The sequence below is a fragment of the Oncorhynchus tshawytscha genome, linkage group LG32, assembly GCF_018296145.1.
Source record: "Oncorhynchus tshawytscha isolate Ot180627B linkage group LG32, Otsh_v2.0, whole genome shotgun sequence".
NCBI lineage: Eukaryota > Metazoa > Chordata > Actinopteri > Salmoniformes > Salmonidae > Oncorhynchus > Oncorhynchus tshawytscha.
Window position 1 is genome coordinate 10,717,732 of NC_056460.1, and position 17,521 is coordinate 10,735,252.

Here is a 17,521-nt window from a genome sequence, read left to right on the forward strand (position 1 = left end):
ATGAATTAAACGTACATTATCAGTTTAAAGCCGTTTACCATGGGAAAACCTCTACTGTGACTGCTCACAGCTTATTTTTGTACAGTTAGTCATGTTTTTTGGAAATATTCTAGTATAATTCTTTCATTAGCTGAATTGGTTTCTCATGATCTTCTATGAAACAGTATGTAATCTGCTTCCTTCTCTGCCACAGTTCCAGTCAGCAGTCCCATAGACAGATCTAAATCTTTGTTAGTGCCAATGCTGGTACTACAGGCAGAACAAGCCCACTGGGAGACAATCCATTAAACCAAACAAGGCCAATATAAAACAAGTAAGGCATTAAAGGCCTTCACTAATGGGAGTACAATTTTATATTAAAGTGCATTAAATGCCATTCAAAACCTTGTTTTCAGTGTATCATTTTAATGTACTCTTACAAGTTGGTGAACAGTTACAATTTGTTGCTCACAGTACTAAAACACACATCCATTGATAGTATAAATAGCCAACCTAATAATACACATTTTCAAATACATAAATCATCAAGTATCCAAGTATTAAGTTACGCACATCAAAATAAAAAGGCATACAAAATATCGCAGACGTTGAAGTCCAGTTTCAAAGCGAAAAAACACAAATCACATTTTGGACATGGCAGTAATTAATCAACGAGATTTGATAAGAGAAAATAAAAAAATAAAAGGTCCCAGACTTTCAATAAACAAATATTGCAACAATTAAGCATTTCATATTAAAAATAGTTACTGAAAGGACTTAAGTGTGTAGACGTCCTGCACAAGACAAAGGCAACATTCTTTTGTTCCAAGTAAAAAAAGAAACACCTTTTCTAATGTAGTGGATGACAAACCCACTCGATTGCCTTTTTTGTTCCATTTTAATTGTAAGGCATTTCAAGTTTTAACCATGTGGAGGAAGGCATACATCTTTCTATTCAGTATCGAGCTGAATCATAAAATTTAAAGGGATACCTAACTACTCATGTTAAATCATCATTACAGTACTTTTTTAAAAATGTTATTTTTTTAAGTAATAAGCACCCTTGCCAATTAAAACCTTGGGCTGTGTTCAACATGTATAAATCAACATCTGGATGTTCACAAAATTACTTCACTGGCTGTGCTCCTTTCCAATTCCAAGGGCACACATAGAGAACACTCACTCACTGTCACTTGTTCACTAACTAACCTCTTCTTCTTTTTTTTGACACTTGACATTTTTTTAATTGAGAAGGGAAAACTTGAATTATTTACGAATGAATTTCCGGTGGAAATACTTTAACACAATGGATTTACAAAAAAAAAACAAGCCTGCCAGGTAGATAAGATAAAGAAATGAATGTATTTTTATAGGGGCATTGTTGGCATGGACTATGAGTTAGTTGGCTTTACTACTGGATGCAGCAGTTGTTGCGGTGGCCGTTGGAGTCTTTGAAGCGCAGGCGCATCTTTGGACGATACTTCTCCAGGTAGAAAAGCTGCTTGCTGTTGAACGCTCCGCGACGCTTCCTGTTACGAGAGAAAATACATCGCCGTCTCACGTCATCTACATTTACAGGCCAGTGATATTCATTCAAAACAGTGGGTTTTATAGACTAGCTTCCCCTTTTGAATGAAAGATGACCCACTGTTACAATGTACTTACACTGTACAAAGGGTTGAGGCACATGTAACGCAATTTCAACTGTCAACTTCTCAATTGCAGCTCAGTCCGATTATTTCAAAACAATGTGTTTTAGCCTCCATTTTAAGATGCTGCAGCTACCAGTATATAGAGATCTACATGAAAGTATATTTGCATCAGACTTACTGCCGGATGAACTGGACAGCGTCTTCATATTTCATCCCACATTCAATCAAAGCCAGGGCAACCATGACAGGGGCTCTAGTAAGTACAACACACAAAAAACCACATGGGTAAATACTCAGAAGAAAAGTTGACAAAGGCAGTTAGGGTACTATGGGACTTTTTAATACGGTGTATTATTGCCAATCGTTGTTGTGGCATTCTTACCAAAGAACTAGCATCATCAAGCTAACACAATTCTGAATATAAATACTTATTACACGTTTTAAAATCCTTGTTACACGTTTTAAAATCCTTGTTACATGATTATACATGTTTCTATACTAAGAGGGGAAATAAAAAGACTAGTTTACCTCCCAAGGCCAGCTACACAGTGGACAGCAATGCAGCAACCCGGCTCCTCCCTAAACTTCGTCTTCAGGAGGTTCAACCAATCATCAACAATCTGGTTAGAGGGAGGAGCTCCATCATCAAACGCCCAATCCTATTGGTGGAGGAGAGGGAAATCAGTTCATCTGCCCTCTTTCTCAGAAACCAAAACAAAGACGGTAGTAACATAGTAGTAAATGAGTACTGCATTGGAGATGTAAACAGTGATGTTGAAGCTTACCAGAACCTGTATTCCCTCTTTCCCCACCAAGGTGGAATCATAGGTGGCCTCACATACTCTCACAACGGTGGTCACTCCATATTTCTTCAGTTCCTGTAGAAGAACATACGTTTATTTTCATATGACCTGCAACATATGCCATTGTACATTTGACATACTACACAGGGAAAACATTCATATTTTCTAAACAGACCCTTTAAACTATGGAAGAGAGGGACTACCTATGAGAATCCAGAACATTCATTACGTTTTATAACAAAATTAATTTCAGATATCGTCACTGTGTTAATGATGTGAGGGCTCACCTCAATGAATTTATTCAAAGTGGCATTGGTTGGATTGTGGGTAATGAGGAACCTCATGTTTTTGTAGGTGATCTCCACGGGGGCAGGTCGGTTCATACGCGCCATGGTGACAGACGGAAAAACGAGATCTTCCACAAAACAATCTAACGAAAACACTTATTTAGAGGGAGAGGTAATATCAACAAAATGTCAAACTATATTCCCGCAATAAAAATACACCGTGACCAGTGGGCTAAAGAAGAATATGGGGCGAAAGGAGGTCAGATTTGACAGAAAAAAGGGTGTGGACAACCAAAATCAAACCCCTTCTCGTTTGGGAAAACAAGACAGGTTCCCCCTTGATTCTGACCAGGCAGAAGCCAACGAGGGCAGTGTGCAGCAGGTAGAGTTACCCCATCCAGGCTCGTTCTGCTGGTAGGTTAGGAGGTGTCCTGATCCTGCCAACGTTTCAGATCCTCCTCCTGTGGGTCCAATGTGTTCGGAGAGGAGGTGAGTTCTGCTGTTCACTCGTCTGCATAGGCAGCTGCGTGCTGTGCCTGGCAGTAGTCCCCACTGCCCTTCAGAAACTCCATAAATGTGTGACCCAGAACACCACAGAACTGCTGCAAGAGATGAGGGGGAGGAGGAGGGAGTAAGATACAAGGCCTCTAAACTCAAGGGGGAAATGGCTAAAACAATTGAAAAAGCGAAGGTTATGGAAACACATAATTGCTGCTCTTGTTCAGCCCAGATCTGGTCTAACCATAGGTCTAAATTTATGGGTCTAACATGACTGCCAATGTGTGAAGGATGGATGTAGCTTACTAAAGCCTACGTAGGTCACAGTTCAACTCTCTACATATTATTTCTCTTTATAATTGCATACAAAAAGTACCAATATCTACATATTAAGCCTACTATATGCCTCGTTGACGGAAGGAAAGATTTGTTAGAATTTCAGCAAAGCTATTTTTTTTTGCCACAAGCCCTAAGCATTGCATATATGTTTTTCTCTGGCTAGTGCTCCAAAAACTGTTTGAAGTATGGATAGTTAATCCGATATTCTCCGGCTGTAAAATCTTTAATTAAGAGACATTACAATGACGTCAAACCTAGACGTCAGTCCAACGACAAAACCCCAAACAAACCGAAATTGACATAAGTATGACGAAAGAGGATTTCAATAAACTGTCCTTTGTGAGGGCAGACGGCGCCATCACCGGTATAGAGGCCTCATAGCCGAGCGCTTGTAAATGTCCATTGGATTAAGAGAAACGAAATGTTGAATAGTGAGGTATTTAGCGCCTCGTTTAAGTAAACTAGAGTTAATTAAGGTAAGAATGATTATAGAAACTGTCAATGATATTGCTGACAAGTTCATAAGAAAAATGCGTAAATTTTATACGACGGTAATAGCTACGTCGAAAATGGATCTCAAAGGCAACCCACCACCTCGTTTTACTCGAATAAAATGGTAATCTAACGGCAAAGCCTATTTAATTTCGTATACACCTTTGACATACCGTTAATCATAGGAAAAACTCAGATGTATCAATTTCACAAAGACAACAAAGTATGTGTCGAAGAGGCCCGAGATTTAACATTTGACAAATTGAAGAGCAGTTGATACAGAATTACCACACGAGTAGCTAAAATGTAACAAAATATTGCTAAATGAAAATTGACACTTACTGGGATATGCTTACTCATTGAAGATTGTAGCTTAATCATACAGCCGGTCCCTAAAAATAAGTAAATATATTAAATGGTTTTGCACCATACAGTCAAGGCAATTCCTCCGTGCGGAGCCGGCGTCTACTCGACTAGTACGACGCAAGGAAAATGGACAATCACTATTCAGAGCTCTCTTGAAACCCCACCCTAGAAAGCCTACAAACTGTGCATGTTCTCTGGGATCAAGTTGTAGTCCTGCGCAAAAAAAGACAACTATTCAGTTTTATTCACCTCTGTTTGAATACTTAATAAGGATTCCTGATTATTGACTATAAAGTGCTTATCATTTAGGGTTTCCAATAGCTTTCACAGCCACAAAGTCAAAATAAGCTATTTTTTTGTTGCTTTTTGGTCTTAATTTAAGGATTTAAGGGATTTATTTTTTATTTTACCTTTATTTAACTTTGAAAGTCAGTTAAGTACAAATTCTTATTTTTTCAATGACAGCCTAGGAAAAGTACTTTTTTTTATCTCAAGGCTAACTACCATGAAGTTTGAAAAGACAGGCTAAGTGGGGTGGATTTATATTCATGAGCTCGCCTTGACTGACAGCTCTTTGAAACGCCTATGTCAAGCAACTTGGATGCATTGAGCAGTGTTGCAGTAAAATCATCTCAAGCAAATTTGGTGATACACAAAGCAACAACATTGAAATTGCAACAACACTGAATTTGCATCAAAGATATCTATTTTTATTATCCCATTTGGCATGTCTCTTATGATGCGGTTCACAGCAGCACTGACGGATGTCTTGACTTGACAACTGCGTCAGAGTTTTGAACAACCCTCACCCCTTTTGTTCCATGCTGGCTGAAGATCTAGCTAGCCAGGAACTAGCTTACACCTGACACAGATGAAAGGGGAGCTGAAATAAAAGATCCCAGAAATGTTCCATACGCACAAAAATCTTATTTCTCTCCAAATTTGTGCACATATTTGTCTGCATCCCTGTTAGTGAGCATTTCTCTTTGCCAAGATAATCCATCCACCTGACAGGTATGGCATATCGACAAAGCTGATTAAACAGCATGATCATTGGACGGGTGACACCTGATGAAACTGAGGAGTATTTCTGTCTCTAATAAAGCCCTTTTGTGGGGAAAAACGAATTCTAATTGACTTGGCCTGGCTCCCATGTGGGTGGGCCTATGCCCTCCCAGGCCCACCGATGACTGCGCCCCTGCCCAGTCATGTGAAATCCATAGATTAAGGCGTAATGAATTTATCTCAATTGACTGATTTAATCATATGAACTGTAGTTCAGTAAAATTGTTGAAATTGTTGCGTTTATATTTCTGTTCGGTGCATAAGTATCTGTGCCATAGATGAATAGGGTAAACTTTTAATTATATTTGCTGACACCCTACGGTCATACTTTGGCACGAGTAGAGTAGCTATCTAGCTAGATAAACCATGCTCCTCTGCAAACACGCCTTCTCCATCGTTGGTTACAAGCGGTACTTGTTTAAATTAGGTAAGAGAATATCATGTTACCGTTGGTGTACTAAAATGAGAGTTAAGGTGATGTCACCTTTTCTTCTTAGTAATGAATAGTGTTTGACATGGGGGGAGGGGCGGAGGGGACCAGTAACTTTATGATCAAACTTGATCAATGTAGCGGCAACAGTCATTTTTCATACTTTGGTCATCATACTTTGATCTGGCTTCCTTCAACTATCATCCAATTTCATGAAAAACATGATTTTGACTGTTCACCTATAAAGCTGAGAAATCGTATAAAAATGTTTATGACTTTGTGGCTACAGAAGCCAATAGTGTGCAACTGTAGCCCAGAGACAATATCTCTCTCATCATCACTCAATACCTAGGTTTACCTCCACTGTATTCACATCCTACCATACCTTTGTCTGTACATTATACCTTGAAGCTATTTCATCGCCCCCAGAAACCTCCTTTTACTCTCTGTTCCAGACGTTCTAGACGACCAATTCTCATTGCTTTTAGCCGTACCCTTATCCTACTCCTCCTCTTTTCCTCTGGTGATGTAGAGGTGAATCCAGGCCCTGCAGTGCCTAGCTCCACTCCTATTCCCCAGGCACTCTCTTTTGATGACTTCTGTAACCGTAATAGCCTTGGTTTCCTGCATGTTAACATTAGAAGCCTCCTCCCTAAGTTTGTTTAATTCACTGCTTTAGCACACTCTGCCAACCCGGATGTTCTAGCTGTGTCTGAATCCTGGCTTAGGAAGACCACCAAAAATTCTGACATTTTCATCCCTAACTACAACATTATCAGACAAGATAGAACTGCCAAAGGGGGTGGTGTTGCAATCTACTGCATAGATAGCCTGCAGAGTTCTGTCCTAATATCCAGGTCTGTACCCAAACAATTTGAACTTCTACTTTTAAAAATCCACCTCTCTAAAAACAAGTCTCTCAACGTTGCCACCTGATATAGACCACCCTCTGCCCCCAGCTGTGCTCTGGACACCATATGTGAACTGATTGCCCCCCATCTATCTTCAGAGCTCGTGGTGCTAGGTGACCTAAACTGGAACATGCTTAACACCCCAGCCACCGTACAATCTAAGCTTGATGCCCTCAATCTCACACAAATGATCAATGAACCTACCAGGTACCTCCCCAAAACCGTAAACACGGACACCCTCATAGATATCATCCTAACCAACTTGCCCTCTAAATACACCTCTGCTGTCTTCAACCAAGATCTCAGCGATCACTGCCTCATTGCCTGCATCCGTAATGGGTCAGCGGTCAAACGACCTCCACTCATTACTGTCAAACGCTCCCTGAAACACTTCAGCGAGCAGGCCTTTCTAATCAACCTGGCCGGGGTATCCTGGAAGGATATTGATCTCATCCCGTCAGTAGAGAATGCCTGTTTTTTTTTATTTAAATGCCTTCCTAACCATCTTAAATAAGCATGCCCCATTCAAGAAAATTAGAACCAGGAACAGATATAGCCCTTGGTTCTCCCCAGACCTGACTGCCCTCAACCAACACAAAAACATCCTATGGTGTTCTGCATTAGCATCGAACAGCCCCCGTGATATGCAGCTTTTCAGGGAAGCTAGAAACCAATATACACAGGCAGTTAGAAAAGCCAAGGCTAGCTTTTTTAAGCAGAAATTTGCTTCCTGCAACACTAACTCAAAAAAGTTTGAACACTGTAAAGTCCATGGAGAATAAGAACACCTCCTCCCAGCTGCACACTGCACTGAAGATAGGAAACACTGTCACCACCGATAAATCCACTATAATTGAGAATTTCAATAAGCATTTTTCTACGGCGGGCCATGCTTTCAACCTGGCTACCCCTACCCCAGTCAACAGCACTGCACCCCCCATAGCAACTCGCCCAAGCCTTCCCCATTTCTCCTTCTCCCAAATCCAGTCAGCTGATGTTCTGAAAGAGCGGCAAAATCTGGACCCCTACAAATCAGTCGGGCTAGACAATCTGGACCCTTTCTTTCTAAAATTATCTGCCGAAATTGTTGCCACCCCTATTACTAGCCTGTTCAACCTCTTTTTCGTGTCATCTGAGATTCCCAAAGATTGGAAAGCAGCTGCTGTCACGCCCTGGTCAAAGTATTTTGTGTTTATCTTTATGTATTTGGTCAGGCCAGGGTGTGGCATGGGGTTTTTGTAATTGTGGTGTGTTTGTCTTGGGGTTTTGGTGGTGGTATTGGGATTGTAGCTTAGTGGGTTGTCTAGCAAGGTCTATGGCTGTCTGGAGTGGTTCTCAATCAGAGGCAGGTGCTTATCGTTGTCTCTGATTGGGAACCATATTTAGGCAGCCATATTCTTTGAGTTTGTCGTGGGTGATTGTCCTTAGTGTCTTACTTGTACTCTCTGTTAGTTTGCACTAGATAGGCTGTTTTCGGTTTTCATTACGTTTATTGTTTTGTAGTGTTTAGTGTTTAGTCGTGTTTACGTTTTGTTTAATAAATATGGATCGCAATCGACACGCTGCAGTTTGGTCCGACTCTCCTTCATCACCACTAGAAAACCGTTACAGAATCACCCACCACCAACGGACCAAGCGGCGTGTCAACAGGCAGGAGCAGCCGAAAGAGGAGAGGCAACAAAGGCAGCAACAGCGGCGCAATGAGGATTGGACATGGGACGATATATTGGATGGCAAGGGTTGCTACACATGGGAGGAGATCCTGGCGGGAAGGGATCGCCTTCCATGGGAACAGGTGGAGGCACTTAGGAGAGCAGAGGCAGCCGGAGAGAGGAGCCGGCGATACGAGGGAACACGGTTGGCAAGAAAGCCCGGGAGTCAGCCCCAAAATTTCTTGGGGGCTTACAGGGAGTATAGCTATGCCAGGTAGGAGACCTGCGCAAACTCCCTGTGCTTACCGGGGCTGGAGAGACCGGGCAGGCACCGTGTTATGCTGTGGAGCGCACGGTGTCTCCAGTGCGGGTGCACAGCCCGGTTCGGTATATTCCAGCTCCGCGTATCGGCCGGGCTAGATTGAGCGTCGAGCCAAATGCCATGAAGCCGGCTCTACGCATCTGGTCCCCAGTGCGTCTCCTTGGGCCGGCTTACATGGCACCAGCCTTGCGCTCGGTGTCTCCGGTTCGCCTGCATAGCCCAGTGCAGGCTATTCCACCTCGCCGCACTGGCAGGGCAACCGGGAGCATTCAACCAGGTAAGGTTGGGCAGGCTCGGTGCTCAAGAGCTCCAGTGCGCCTGCACGGTCCGGTCTATCCAGTACCACCTCCACACCCCAGCCCTCCGGTAGCAGCTCCCCGCACCAGGCTTCCTGTGCGTGTCCTCGGTCCAGTACCACCAGTACCAGCACCACGCATCAGGCCTACAGTGCGCCTCGCCTCTCCAGCGCTGTCGGAGCCTTTCTCCTCTCCTGCGCTGCCGGAGTCTCCCGCCTATCTAGCGCTGTTAGAGCTTTCCTCATCTCCAGCGCTGCCGGAGTCTCCCGCCTGTTCAGCGCAGCCAGAGCTGCCAGTCTGCATGAAGCAGCCAGAGCTGTCAGTCTACATGAAGCAGCCCGCGCTGCCAGTCTGCATGAAGCAGCCAGTCCGCATGGAGCAGCCAGAGCTGTCAGTCTGCATGGAGCAGCCAGAGCTGCCAGTCCGCATGGAGCAGCCAGAGCTGTCAGTCCGCATGGAGCAGCCAGAGCTGTCAGTCCACATGGAGCAGCCAGAGCTGTCAGTCCGCATGGAGCAGCCAGAGCTGTCAGTCCGCATGGAGCAGCCAGAGCTGTCAGTCCGCATGGAGCAGCCAGAGCTGTCAGTCCGCATGGAGCAGCCAGAGCTGTCAGTCCGCATGGAGCAGCCAGAGCTGTCAGTCCACATGGAGCAGCCAGAGCTGTCAGTCTACATGAAGCAGCCCGAGCTGCCAGTCTGCATGAAGCAGTCAGTCTACATGGAGCAGCCAGAGCTGTCAGTCCGCATGGAGCAGCCAGAGCTGTCAGTCTACATGAAGCAGCCCGAGCTGCCAGTCTGCATGAAGCAGCCAGTCTACATGGAGCAGCCAGAGCTGTCAGTCTGCATGAAGCAGCCAGAGATGTCAATCTGCATAGAGCAGCCAGTCTGCATGGAGCTGCCAGTCTGCATGGAGCTGCCAGTCTGCATGGAGCTGCCAGTCTGCATGGAGCTGCCAGTCTGCAAGGAGCTGCCAGTCTGCACGGAGCTGTCAGTCTGCACGGAGCTGTCAGTCTGTAAGGAGCTGCCAGTCTGCAAGGAGCTGCCAGTCAGCACGGAGCCGCCAGAGCGGTCAGTCTGTAAGAAGCCGCCAGAGCTGTCAGCCTATATGGAGCAGCTAGTGCCGCCAGTCTGCCCAGCGCCGCCAGTGCCCCCAGTCTGCCCAGCGCTCTGCCCAGCGCCCAGTCTGCAGTCTGCCCAGCGTCTGCCCAGCACCGCCAGTCTGCCCAGCACCGCCAGTCTGCCCAGCGTCGTCAGTCTGCCCAGCGTCGCCAGTCTGCCCAGCGCCGCCAGTCTGCCCAGCGCCGCCAGATCTGCCAGTCAGCCAGACTCTTCCAGATCTGCCAGTCAGCCAGACTCTTCCAGATCTGCCAGTCAGCCAGACTCTTCCAGATCTGCCAGTCAGCCAGACTCTTCCAGATCTGCCAGTCAGCCAGACTCTTCCAGATCTGCCAGTCAGCCAGACTCTTCCAGATCTGCCAGTCAACCAGACTCTTCCAGATCTGCCAGTCAACCTGACTCTTCCAGATCTGCCAGTCAACCAGACTCTTCCAGATCTGCCAGTCAGCCAGGATCTGCCAGTCAGCCAGGATCTGCCAGTCAGACAGGATCTGCTGAAACCACCAGCCAGCCAGGAGCTGGTAGATCTATTTACCGGCCTGAGCTTCCTCTCACTCCTGAGCTTCCTCTCACTCCTGAGCTTCCTCTCACTCCTGAGCTTCCTCTCACTCCTGAGCTTCCTCTCACTCCTGAGCTTCCTCTCACTCCTGAGCTTCCTCTCACTCCTGAGCTTTCTCTCACTCCCGAGCTTCCCCTCAGTCCCGAGCTGCCTCGGTCCCGAGCTGTCCTTCAGTCCCGATCTGCTCCTCAGTCCAGTGGGGTTCTGGGTGAGGACTACTAGGCCATGGTCGGCGGCGAGGGTGGACTATCCAGGGACGAAGGGAGAGGGGACTAAGACATTAAAGGAGTGGGGTCCACGTCCCGCGCCGGAGCCGCCACCATGGACAGACGCCCACCCGGACCCTCCCTATTGTTTTGAGGTGCGTTCGGGAGTCCGCACCTTAGGGGGGTTCTGTCACGCCCTGGTCAAAGTATTTTGTGTTTATCTTTATGTATTTGGTCAGGCCAGGGTGTGGCATGGGGTTTTTGTAATTGTGGTGTGTTTGTCTTGGGGTTTTGGTGGTGGTATTGGGATTGTAGCTTAGTGGGTTGTCTAGCAAGGTCTATGGCTGTCTGGAGTGGTTCTCAATCAGAGGCAGGTGCTTATCGTTGTCTCTGATTGGGAACCATATTTAGGCAGCCATATTCTTTGAGTTTGTCGTGGGTGATTGTCCTTAGTGTCTTACTTGTACTCTCTGTTAGTTTGCACTAGATAGGCTGTTTTCGGTTTTCATTACGTTTATTGTTTTGTAGTGTTTAGTGTTTAGTCGTGTTTACGTTTTGTTTAATAAATATGGATCGCAATCGACACGCTGCAGTTTGGTCCGACTCTCCTTCATCACCACTAGAAAACCGTTACAGCTGCGGTCATCCCCCTCTTCAAAGGGGGGGACACTCTTGACCCAAACTGCTACAGACCTATATCTGTCCTACCCTGCCTTTCTAAGGTCTTCGAAAGCCAAGTCAACGAGCAGATTACCGACCATTTTGAATCTCACCATACCCTTTCTGCTATGCAATCTGGTTTCAGAGCTGGTCATGGGTGCACCTCAGCCACGCTCAAGGTCCTAAACGATATCTTAACCGCCATCGATAAGAAATATTACTGTGCAGCCGTATTCATTGATGTGGCAAAAGCTTTCGACTCTGTCAATCACCACATCCTCATCGGCAGACTCGACAGCCTTGGTTTCTCAAATGATTGCCTCGCCTGGTTCACCAACTACTTCACTGATAGAGTTCAGTGTGTCAAATCGGAGGGTCTGTTGACCGGACCTCTAGCAGTCTCTATGGGGGTGCCACAGGGTTCAATTCTTTAACCGACTCTCTTCTCTGTATACATAAATGATGTCGCTCTTGCTGCTGGTGAGTCTCTGATCCACCTCTACGCAGACGACACCATTCTGTATACTTCTGGCCCTTCTTTGGACTCGGTGTAAACAACCCTCCAGGCAAGCTTCAATGCCATACAACTCTCCTTCCGTGGCCTCCAATTGCTCTTAAATACAAGTAAAACTAAATGCATGCTCTTCAACCGATCGCTGCCTGCACCTGCCCGCCTGTCGAACATCACTACTCTGGACGGCTCTGACTTAGAATACGTGGACAACTACAAATACCTAGGTGTCTGGTTAGACTGTAAACTCTCCTTCCAGACCCACATCAAACATCTCCAATCCAAAATTAAATCTAGAATTGGCTTCCTATTTCGCAACTTCACTCATGCTGCCAAACATACCCTTGTAAAACTGACCATCCTACCAATCCTCGACTTCGGCGATGTCATTTACAAAATAGCCTCCAGTACCCTACTCAACAAATTGGATGCAGTCTATCACAGTGCCATCCGTTTTGTCACCAAAGCCCCATATACTACCCACCATTGCGACCTGTACGCTCTCGTTGGCTGGCCCTCGCTTCATACTCGTTACCAAACCCACTGGCTCCAGGTCATCTACAAGACCCTGCTAGGTAAAGTCCCCCCTTATCTCAGCTCGCTGGTCACCATAGCATCACCCACCTGTAGCACGCGCTCACCCCCAAAACCAATTCTTCCTTTGGCCGCCTCTCCTTCCAGTTCTCTGCTGCCAATGACTGGAACGAACTTCAAAAATCTCTGAAACTGGAAACACTTATCTCCCTCACTAGCTTTAAGCACCAGCTGACAGAGCAGCTCACAGATTACTGCACCTGTACATAGACCACCTATAATTTAGCCCAAACAACTACCTCTTTCCCTACTGTATTTAATTTATTTATTTATTTTGCTCCTTTGCACCCCATTATCTTTATTTCTACTTTGCACATTCTTCCATTGCAAATCTACCATTCCAGTGTTTTACTTGCTATATTGTATTTACTTTGCCACCATGGCCTTTTTTTTGCCTTTACCTCCCTTATCTCACCTCATTTGCTCACATCGTATATAGACTTGTTTCTACTGTAATATTGACTGTATGTTTGTTTTACTCCATGTGTAACTCTGTGTTGTTGTATGTGTCAAACTGCTTTGCTTTATCTTGGCCAGGTCGCAATTGTAAATGAGAACTTGTTCTCAACTTGCCTACCTGGTTAAATAAAGGTGAAATAAATAAAATAAAATATGTGGTAAGCCTACCATTTGTAAAACACCAAAAAAGACGTCTAGTTTACGGATACAAACTTGAAACCCCTGATCATGACAATGGGGTGGAACTCCAGGACAACATATTGTCCATTCCATATTGTCCATTTTACTTTGACATGTCCTGTTTTTGGGACATGTTGCTTGTTAACATGACAGTGCATTTTTTTTTTGGGGGGATGTTGCCTCTTTTACAATGGGGGTCAATAGGACATAATGTTGGTTTTCCTCAATTTGTGAGCGTGGTCGAGGAGAATTCCTTATTATTACTTGAATACCGACTGAGACTATAGTTTAAAAATTGACGAATAGAAGTATAAAGAGGGCTTCCTGCAGATGCAGGAATGCTCACATCCGATTTGCGGGCTGGAATTAGCGTCCTTCTCATAGAAGCTAGTGACGACCATAATTTAGGCCCTGTTAGGCCTATGTGGCAACAAATAGGCTATTCTTTCAAAAGTTGAGTAACCGGAATTGTAAACATCATGATGCACACATCTTAGCAGGTAAAATGCACTATTTTGTAGGTATTTATAATTAGGCTATAGCTAGGCTATGCTGTACTGCGGTCTATATTACTAAAACATTTATCTTATTAGGTATTTCAGTGAAAAGTATTTTAGGATATAATATAGTAGTATAGTAATAATTAATCTTAATAATAATCTTAATAATATTGTAATTAAGTTGTTATCAAGTTGTGACAATGTCCTGGATGAGCACTAAATTCAATCTAGGTCTTATGCCAATGTTGCACAAGTTAATCTAAATATAAATTAATCTCATTATAGAAATTATTATAGAAAAGAGAACATATTTGGTCCCAGTCTTGATATAAAGGTTTTGTGAAGCCATATCAAATCTAGTTTTATTTAACACAGCCAGTAGCCTAATTCTTTACCATCAAAGAGTTTATATCAGCAAAAAGTTAGAGTTACAACATCTATTATAGATGCCTGATAAATGTGTTAATGTTTCTCATTATTCTAGAAAAAGTACTTTTGAACAAAATGCATCTTTCTAGAAACTGCCTGAGTGTCATGATTGGATGCACAAACAAAATAGCTGAGCTGTGTGTTTTTGTCTCCACCTCCCTTTGCATTGACACAAAGAGGGATATTGAATTGTCAATGTTAATAGCCACTGGGGTGAAAGCAGACGTGTTTCAGTCTCTACCAGTTGTCAGTGGATACCAGTGTCCAACAGGAGTGCTCATGGGTGTGGTGAGAGAATTTTCCAATCCATCACCATTGTGCCAATTGTCCATAAAAGAAATGTGCGAGCATAGCTCTGGTTTCAAATGAAGGCACTCAAATCTCAGGTCAAAACTCACAAATGAGTATGAAAGGAATGCATGACTCAGAGGATCTCGTTCTCGAGGTAACATCTCTAGCTCTTTTATATTTTTTAGACCTGTAAATCCCAGTATGGTGTTTTGGATTTGGACACAACGTTGTTGTTGTTTTTTTGCTCATGAATGGTAACTGAATTGAATAATCTTAAAGAACATCACTATTGAAAAAGAAAATGGTAAAAAAAATGTGTTCCTTTCCATTCCTTTTGTTTTAATATGGTGTAACAAATGCATGGTTCATTTCATTGTAATCTATTTGTTGTAAGTATTCAAATGTGTATATATATATTCATAAATATATGTGTTTATTAATAACTATATAATAAATATATTTGAAAAAGTATTTAAAATACTGTATATTTTTGGTGGTTGGGTGTTGTTTCCAGGAGGGCTCAAGTAAGCTCAGAGACCAGGTAGATGGCAGTGGAATGAGCCTGGGCAAGAAGAAGGGAGTGAAGGTGAGTGGGAAACACGTGGCCCCAGTGGACTGGGACAGAGGGGGGCCGTCCATAGTCCACCACTCCGACTACGTGAGCAGCCCCAGACCCTCAGAAAACCACCCCACCATCATCTCTATCAGCCCCTCTACCCACTCCCACAGGCCCTCTGGGTCTCCAGAGAGGGACCGGCCCAGGCAGGATGAGGGCCCTCCCTCCAGGGTGGAGTGGTCCAGAGAGGGTTGCACCTACAGCCAAAGGGCGTCCAACAGCGAGGTGGGGGTCTCCCGACAGACCATGGATGAGTTGAAGAGTATCCTGAAGGATAGTTCCATGCTTGGTGCCCGGGGGAAGGAGGAGGGGAGGCGTCCTGGAAGCCCAGCCCCTTACACCTACCTGCATGGGACCAACCTGCATGGGACCAACAGAGGAGATGGACGTCCAGAGTCCCAGTCCTCCTTCACCACTTTCAAGCCCCACTCTGATGCTTCCAGGAGGGTGTCCACCAGGTCCAGGGACAGCAGCTCCCTCCAGCTTGGCTCCGGGATGGACTCGTCAGATGTGACTGGAGCAAACAGGCAATCCGGAGTTCGGTCGTCCACGTTCGAGAACAGTAATGCCAACTGTGGAGAGACCTGGAACTCACAAACAGGTCAGTCTGGTTTGGGATTAGTTTTATCAAAAAGCTTTTATTACATTTTTTTAATGAACTTGTAGCTAATACAGTAGTTCCATCACGGGCGAACATCTTTTTTTACAGACATGATAGTTGCTTTTGGCTCTTGTTCTCATAGATAACAGTAAAGACAACATGGATAAGTCTGGGACTCAGAGCTTCTCAGCCATGGAGCACATCAAGCAGCAGATTGTCCGGGAGAATATCAACTTTGTCCGTTTCGAGGCCACGGATCTCCATGGGGTGTCCAGGTCTAAGACAGTGCCAGTCCGCTTCTTTCATGTAATCATCTCACACACAGTACACAAACATCCTGAAACATACTAGCTATAGTGTATTGAGACAACCCACAATGTTATAATGCTATTTGTTTAAATGGTTGCTCAATGGTTATGCTTGCCTATAGGAAAAATCCCATGATGTAAATTTATTTTAAATCTTTACAGGAGAAAGCAATGTACGGGGTGCCGATGCCAAGAAGCTACCTAGAGCTGACCCTGAGCCCTAAGAGCTGTGAGGTGGACCACGCCAACAACCCTGCCAACTTCAGCAGCGACGTGTTGCTTATCCCAGACCTGTCGACCTTCAGGGTGCTGCCCTGGGCTGAGCAGACGGCCCGGGTCATCTGTGACCCCTGCATGATAACCGGCAGCCCCCTGCGCACCGCACCCCGCCTCATTGCCAAGCAGCTGATGGGGCAGCTCCAGAGCATGGGTTTCTCCCTGTACTCCTCCTTCACCTACGAGTGCTGTGTCCTGGGAGCACCCGACAGGGTGGGCCCCAAGACCATTCTGTTCCCCGCCACCACCCTGGCCAGCAACCACGACCTGCCCTTCTTCCAGCAGCTGGTGAATGGGATGTACTGCATGGGGGCCGACGTGGACAGTTTGGCCTCAGCCATGGTGCCCGGCCAGATGGAGATCAACCTGAGGCCGGAGTTTGGCATCGCGGCCGCCGACACCGCCTTCACGTTCCGTACCGGCATCAAAGAGATGGCGAGGAAACACAGCTATATCGCCAGCTTCTTCACCGACGACAGCCTGTACAATGCCGGGGTGCTTTCCCACTCTCTCTGGGACGCCAACGGCCGCCGTAGTCTCTTCCACACCGGGGACCATGGCGGCGGGGAGCTGTCGGAGATTGGCAGGAAGTGGCTTGCGGGGCTCCTGAGCCACTCTGCCGCCCTGAGCTGCCTGCTCTCCCCTGGGCTGAGCTGCCGCAGCCACATCGCCAAGAAGGTTAAAGACCCCAAGCACAACGTGCTCTACGCCACCTACGGCTACAATGACAACAGCAGCGCCTTCAATGTAAAATGCCACGGCGGGCGGGAGATGCATATCGACAACAAGCTGGGCTCGGCCATGGCTAACCCATACGTGGTGCTGGCGGCCACCGTGGCGGCAGGACTGGACGGTATCAAACGCAACCTGGCGGCTGAGACGGGTCTGACCAGGGCCTCCACCCACACCCAGCTGGGGAAACAGCAGTTTTCCATCCCTGTGAAGCTGGAAGACGCTCTGGTGGCTTTGAGCGAAGACCATGTGATTCGCGGAGCGCTGGGAGAACCATTTGTGCAGTATTTTATTGCTCTGAAGCAATTTGAGATTGAGACTGAAGAATTGGATGCAGAGAGGAACAAATGTCTGGAATATTTCATATAGAAGTACTCAATGTTGTACAGTCGGA

General features: G+C 45.6%; 2 protein-coding genes across 4 annotated transcripts; one reads left to right on the forward strand and one right to left on the reverse strand.

The window, feature by feature from the left end:
* Window positions 1-385: 385 nt before the first annotated feature.
* On the reverse strand, window positions 386-4,553 carry LOC112245727 (protein tyrosine phosphatase type IVA 1). Of its 2 annotated transcripts, XM_024413867.2 has the most exons (7): window positions 4,393-4,553; window positions 3,114-3,323; window positions 2,722-2,864; window positions 2,417-2,509; window positions 2,160-2,290; window positions 1,810-1,884; window positions 386-1,508 (listed from the first exon to the last, which is right to left on the reverse strand). In XM_024413867.2, exons 3-7 carry the CDS (start codon window positions 2,824-2,826, stop codon window positions 1,391-1,393), a joined length of 522 nt encoding a protein of 173 aa, XP_024269635.1. In that variant the 5' UTR covers window positions 2,827-2,864; window positions 3,114-3,323; window positions 4,393-4,553; the 3' UTR covers window positions 386-1,390. The 2 variants fall into 2 exon arrangements, with proteins under 2 accessions (XP_024269635.1, XP_024269634.1); XM_024413866.2 differs by having other exon boundaries at window positions 2,722-3,323.
* LOC112245725 (lengsin-like) lies at window positions 3,919-17,496 on the forward strand. 2 transcript variants are annotated; one of them, XM_042310893.1, is made up of 4 exons: window positions 3,919-4,034; window positions 15,109-15,811; window positions 15,954-16,117; window positions 16,282-17,496. In XM_042310893.1, the coding sequence occupies exons 2-4, from the start codon at window positions 15,151-15,153 to the stop codon at window positions 17,494-17,496; spliced, it is 2,040 nt and encodes a 679-aa protein (XP_042166827.1). In that variant the 5' UTR covers window positions 3,919-4,034; window positions 15,109-15,150. The 2 variants fall into 2 exon arrangements, with proteins under 2 accessions (XP_042166827.1, XP_024269632.1); XM_024413864.2 differs by lacking the exon at window positions 3,919-4,034 and adding an exon at window positions 14,514-14,748.
* Window positions 17,497-17,521: the final 25 nt, after the last annotated feature.

Coding starts and splice junctions, on each gene's coding strand:
- LOC112245725 (XM_024413864.2), top strand. CDS start 14,704: ATGAGTATGAAAGGAATGCATGACTCAGAGGATCTCGTTCTCGAG. Junction 14,749..15,108: donor CAGAGGATCTCGTTCTCGAG/GTAACATCTCTA, acceptor TGTTGTTTCCAG/GAGGGCTCAAGTAAGCTCAG. Junction 15,812..15,953: donor GACCTGGAACTCACAAACAG/GTCAGTCTGGTT, acceptor TTGTTCTCATAG/ATAACAGTAAAGACAACATG.
- LOC112245727 (XM_024413867.2), bottom strand. CDS start 2,826: ATGGCGCGTATGAACCGACCTGCCCCCGTGGAGATCACCTACAAAAAC. Junction 2,291..2,416: donor AAGAGGGAATACAGGTTCTG/GTAAGCTTCAAC, acceptor CTCCACCAATAG/GATTGGGCGTTTGATGATGG. Junction 1,509..1,809: donor GCTGTCCAGTTCATCCGGCA/GTAAGTCTGATG, acceptor CTCTCGTAACAG/GAAGCGTCGCGGAGCGTTCA.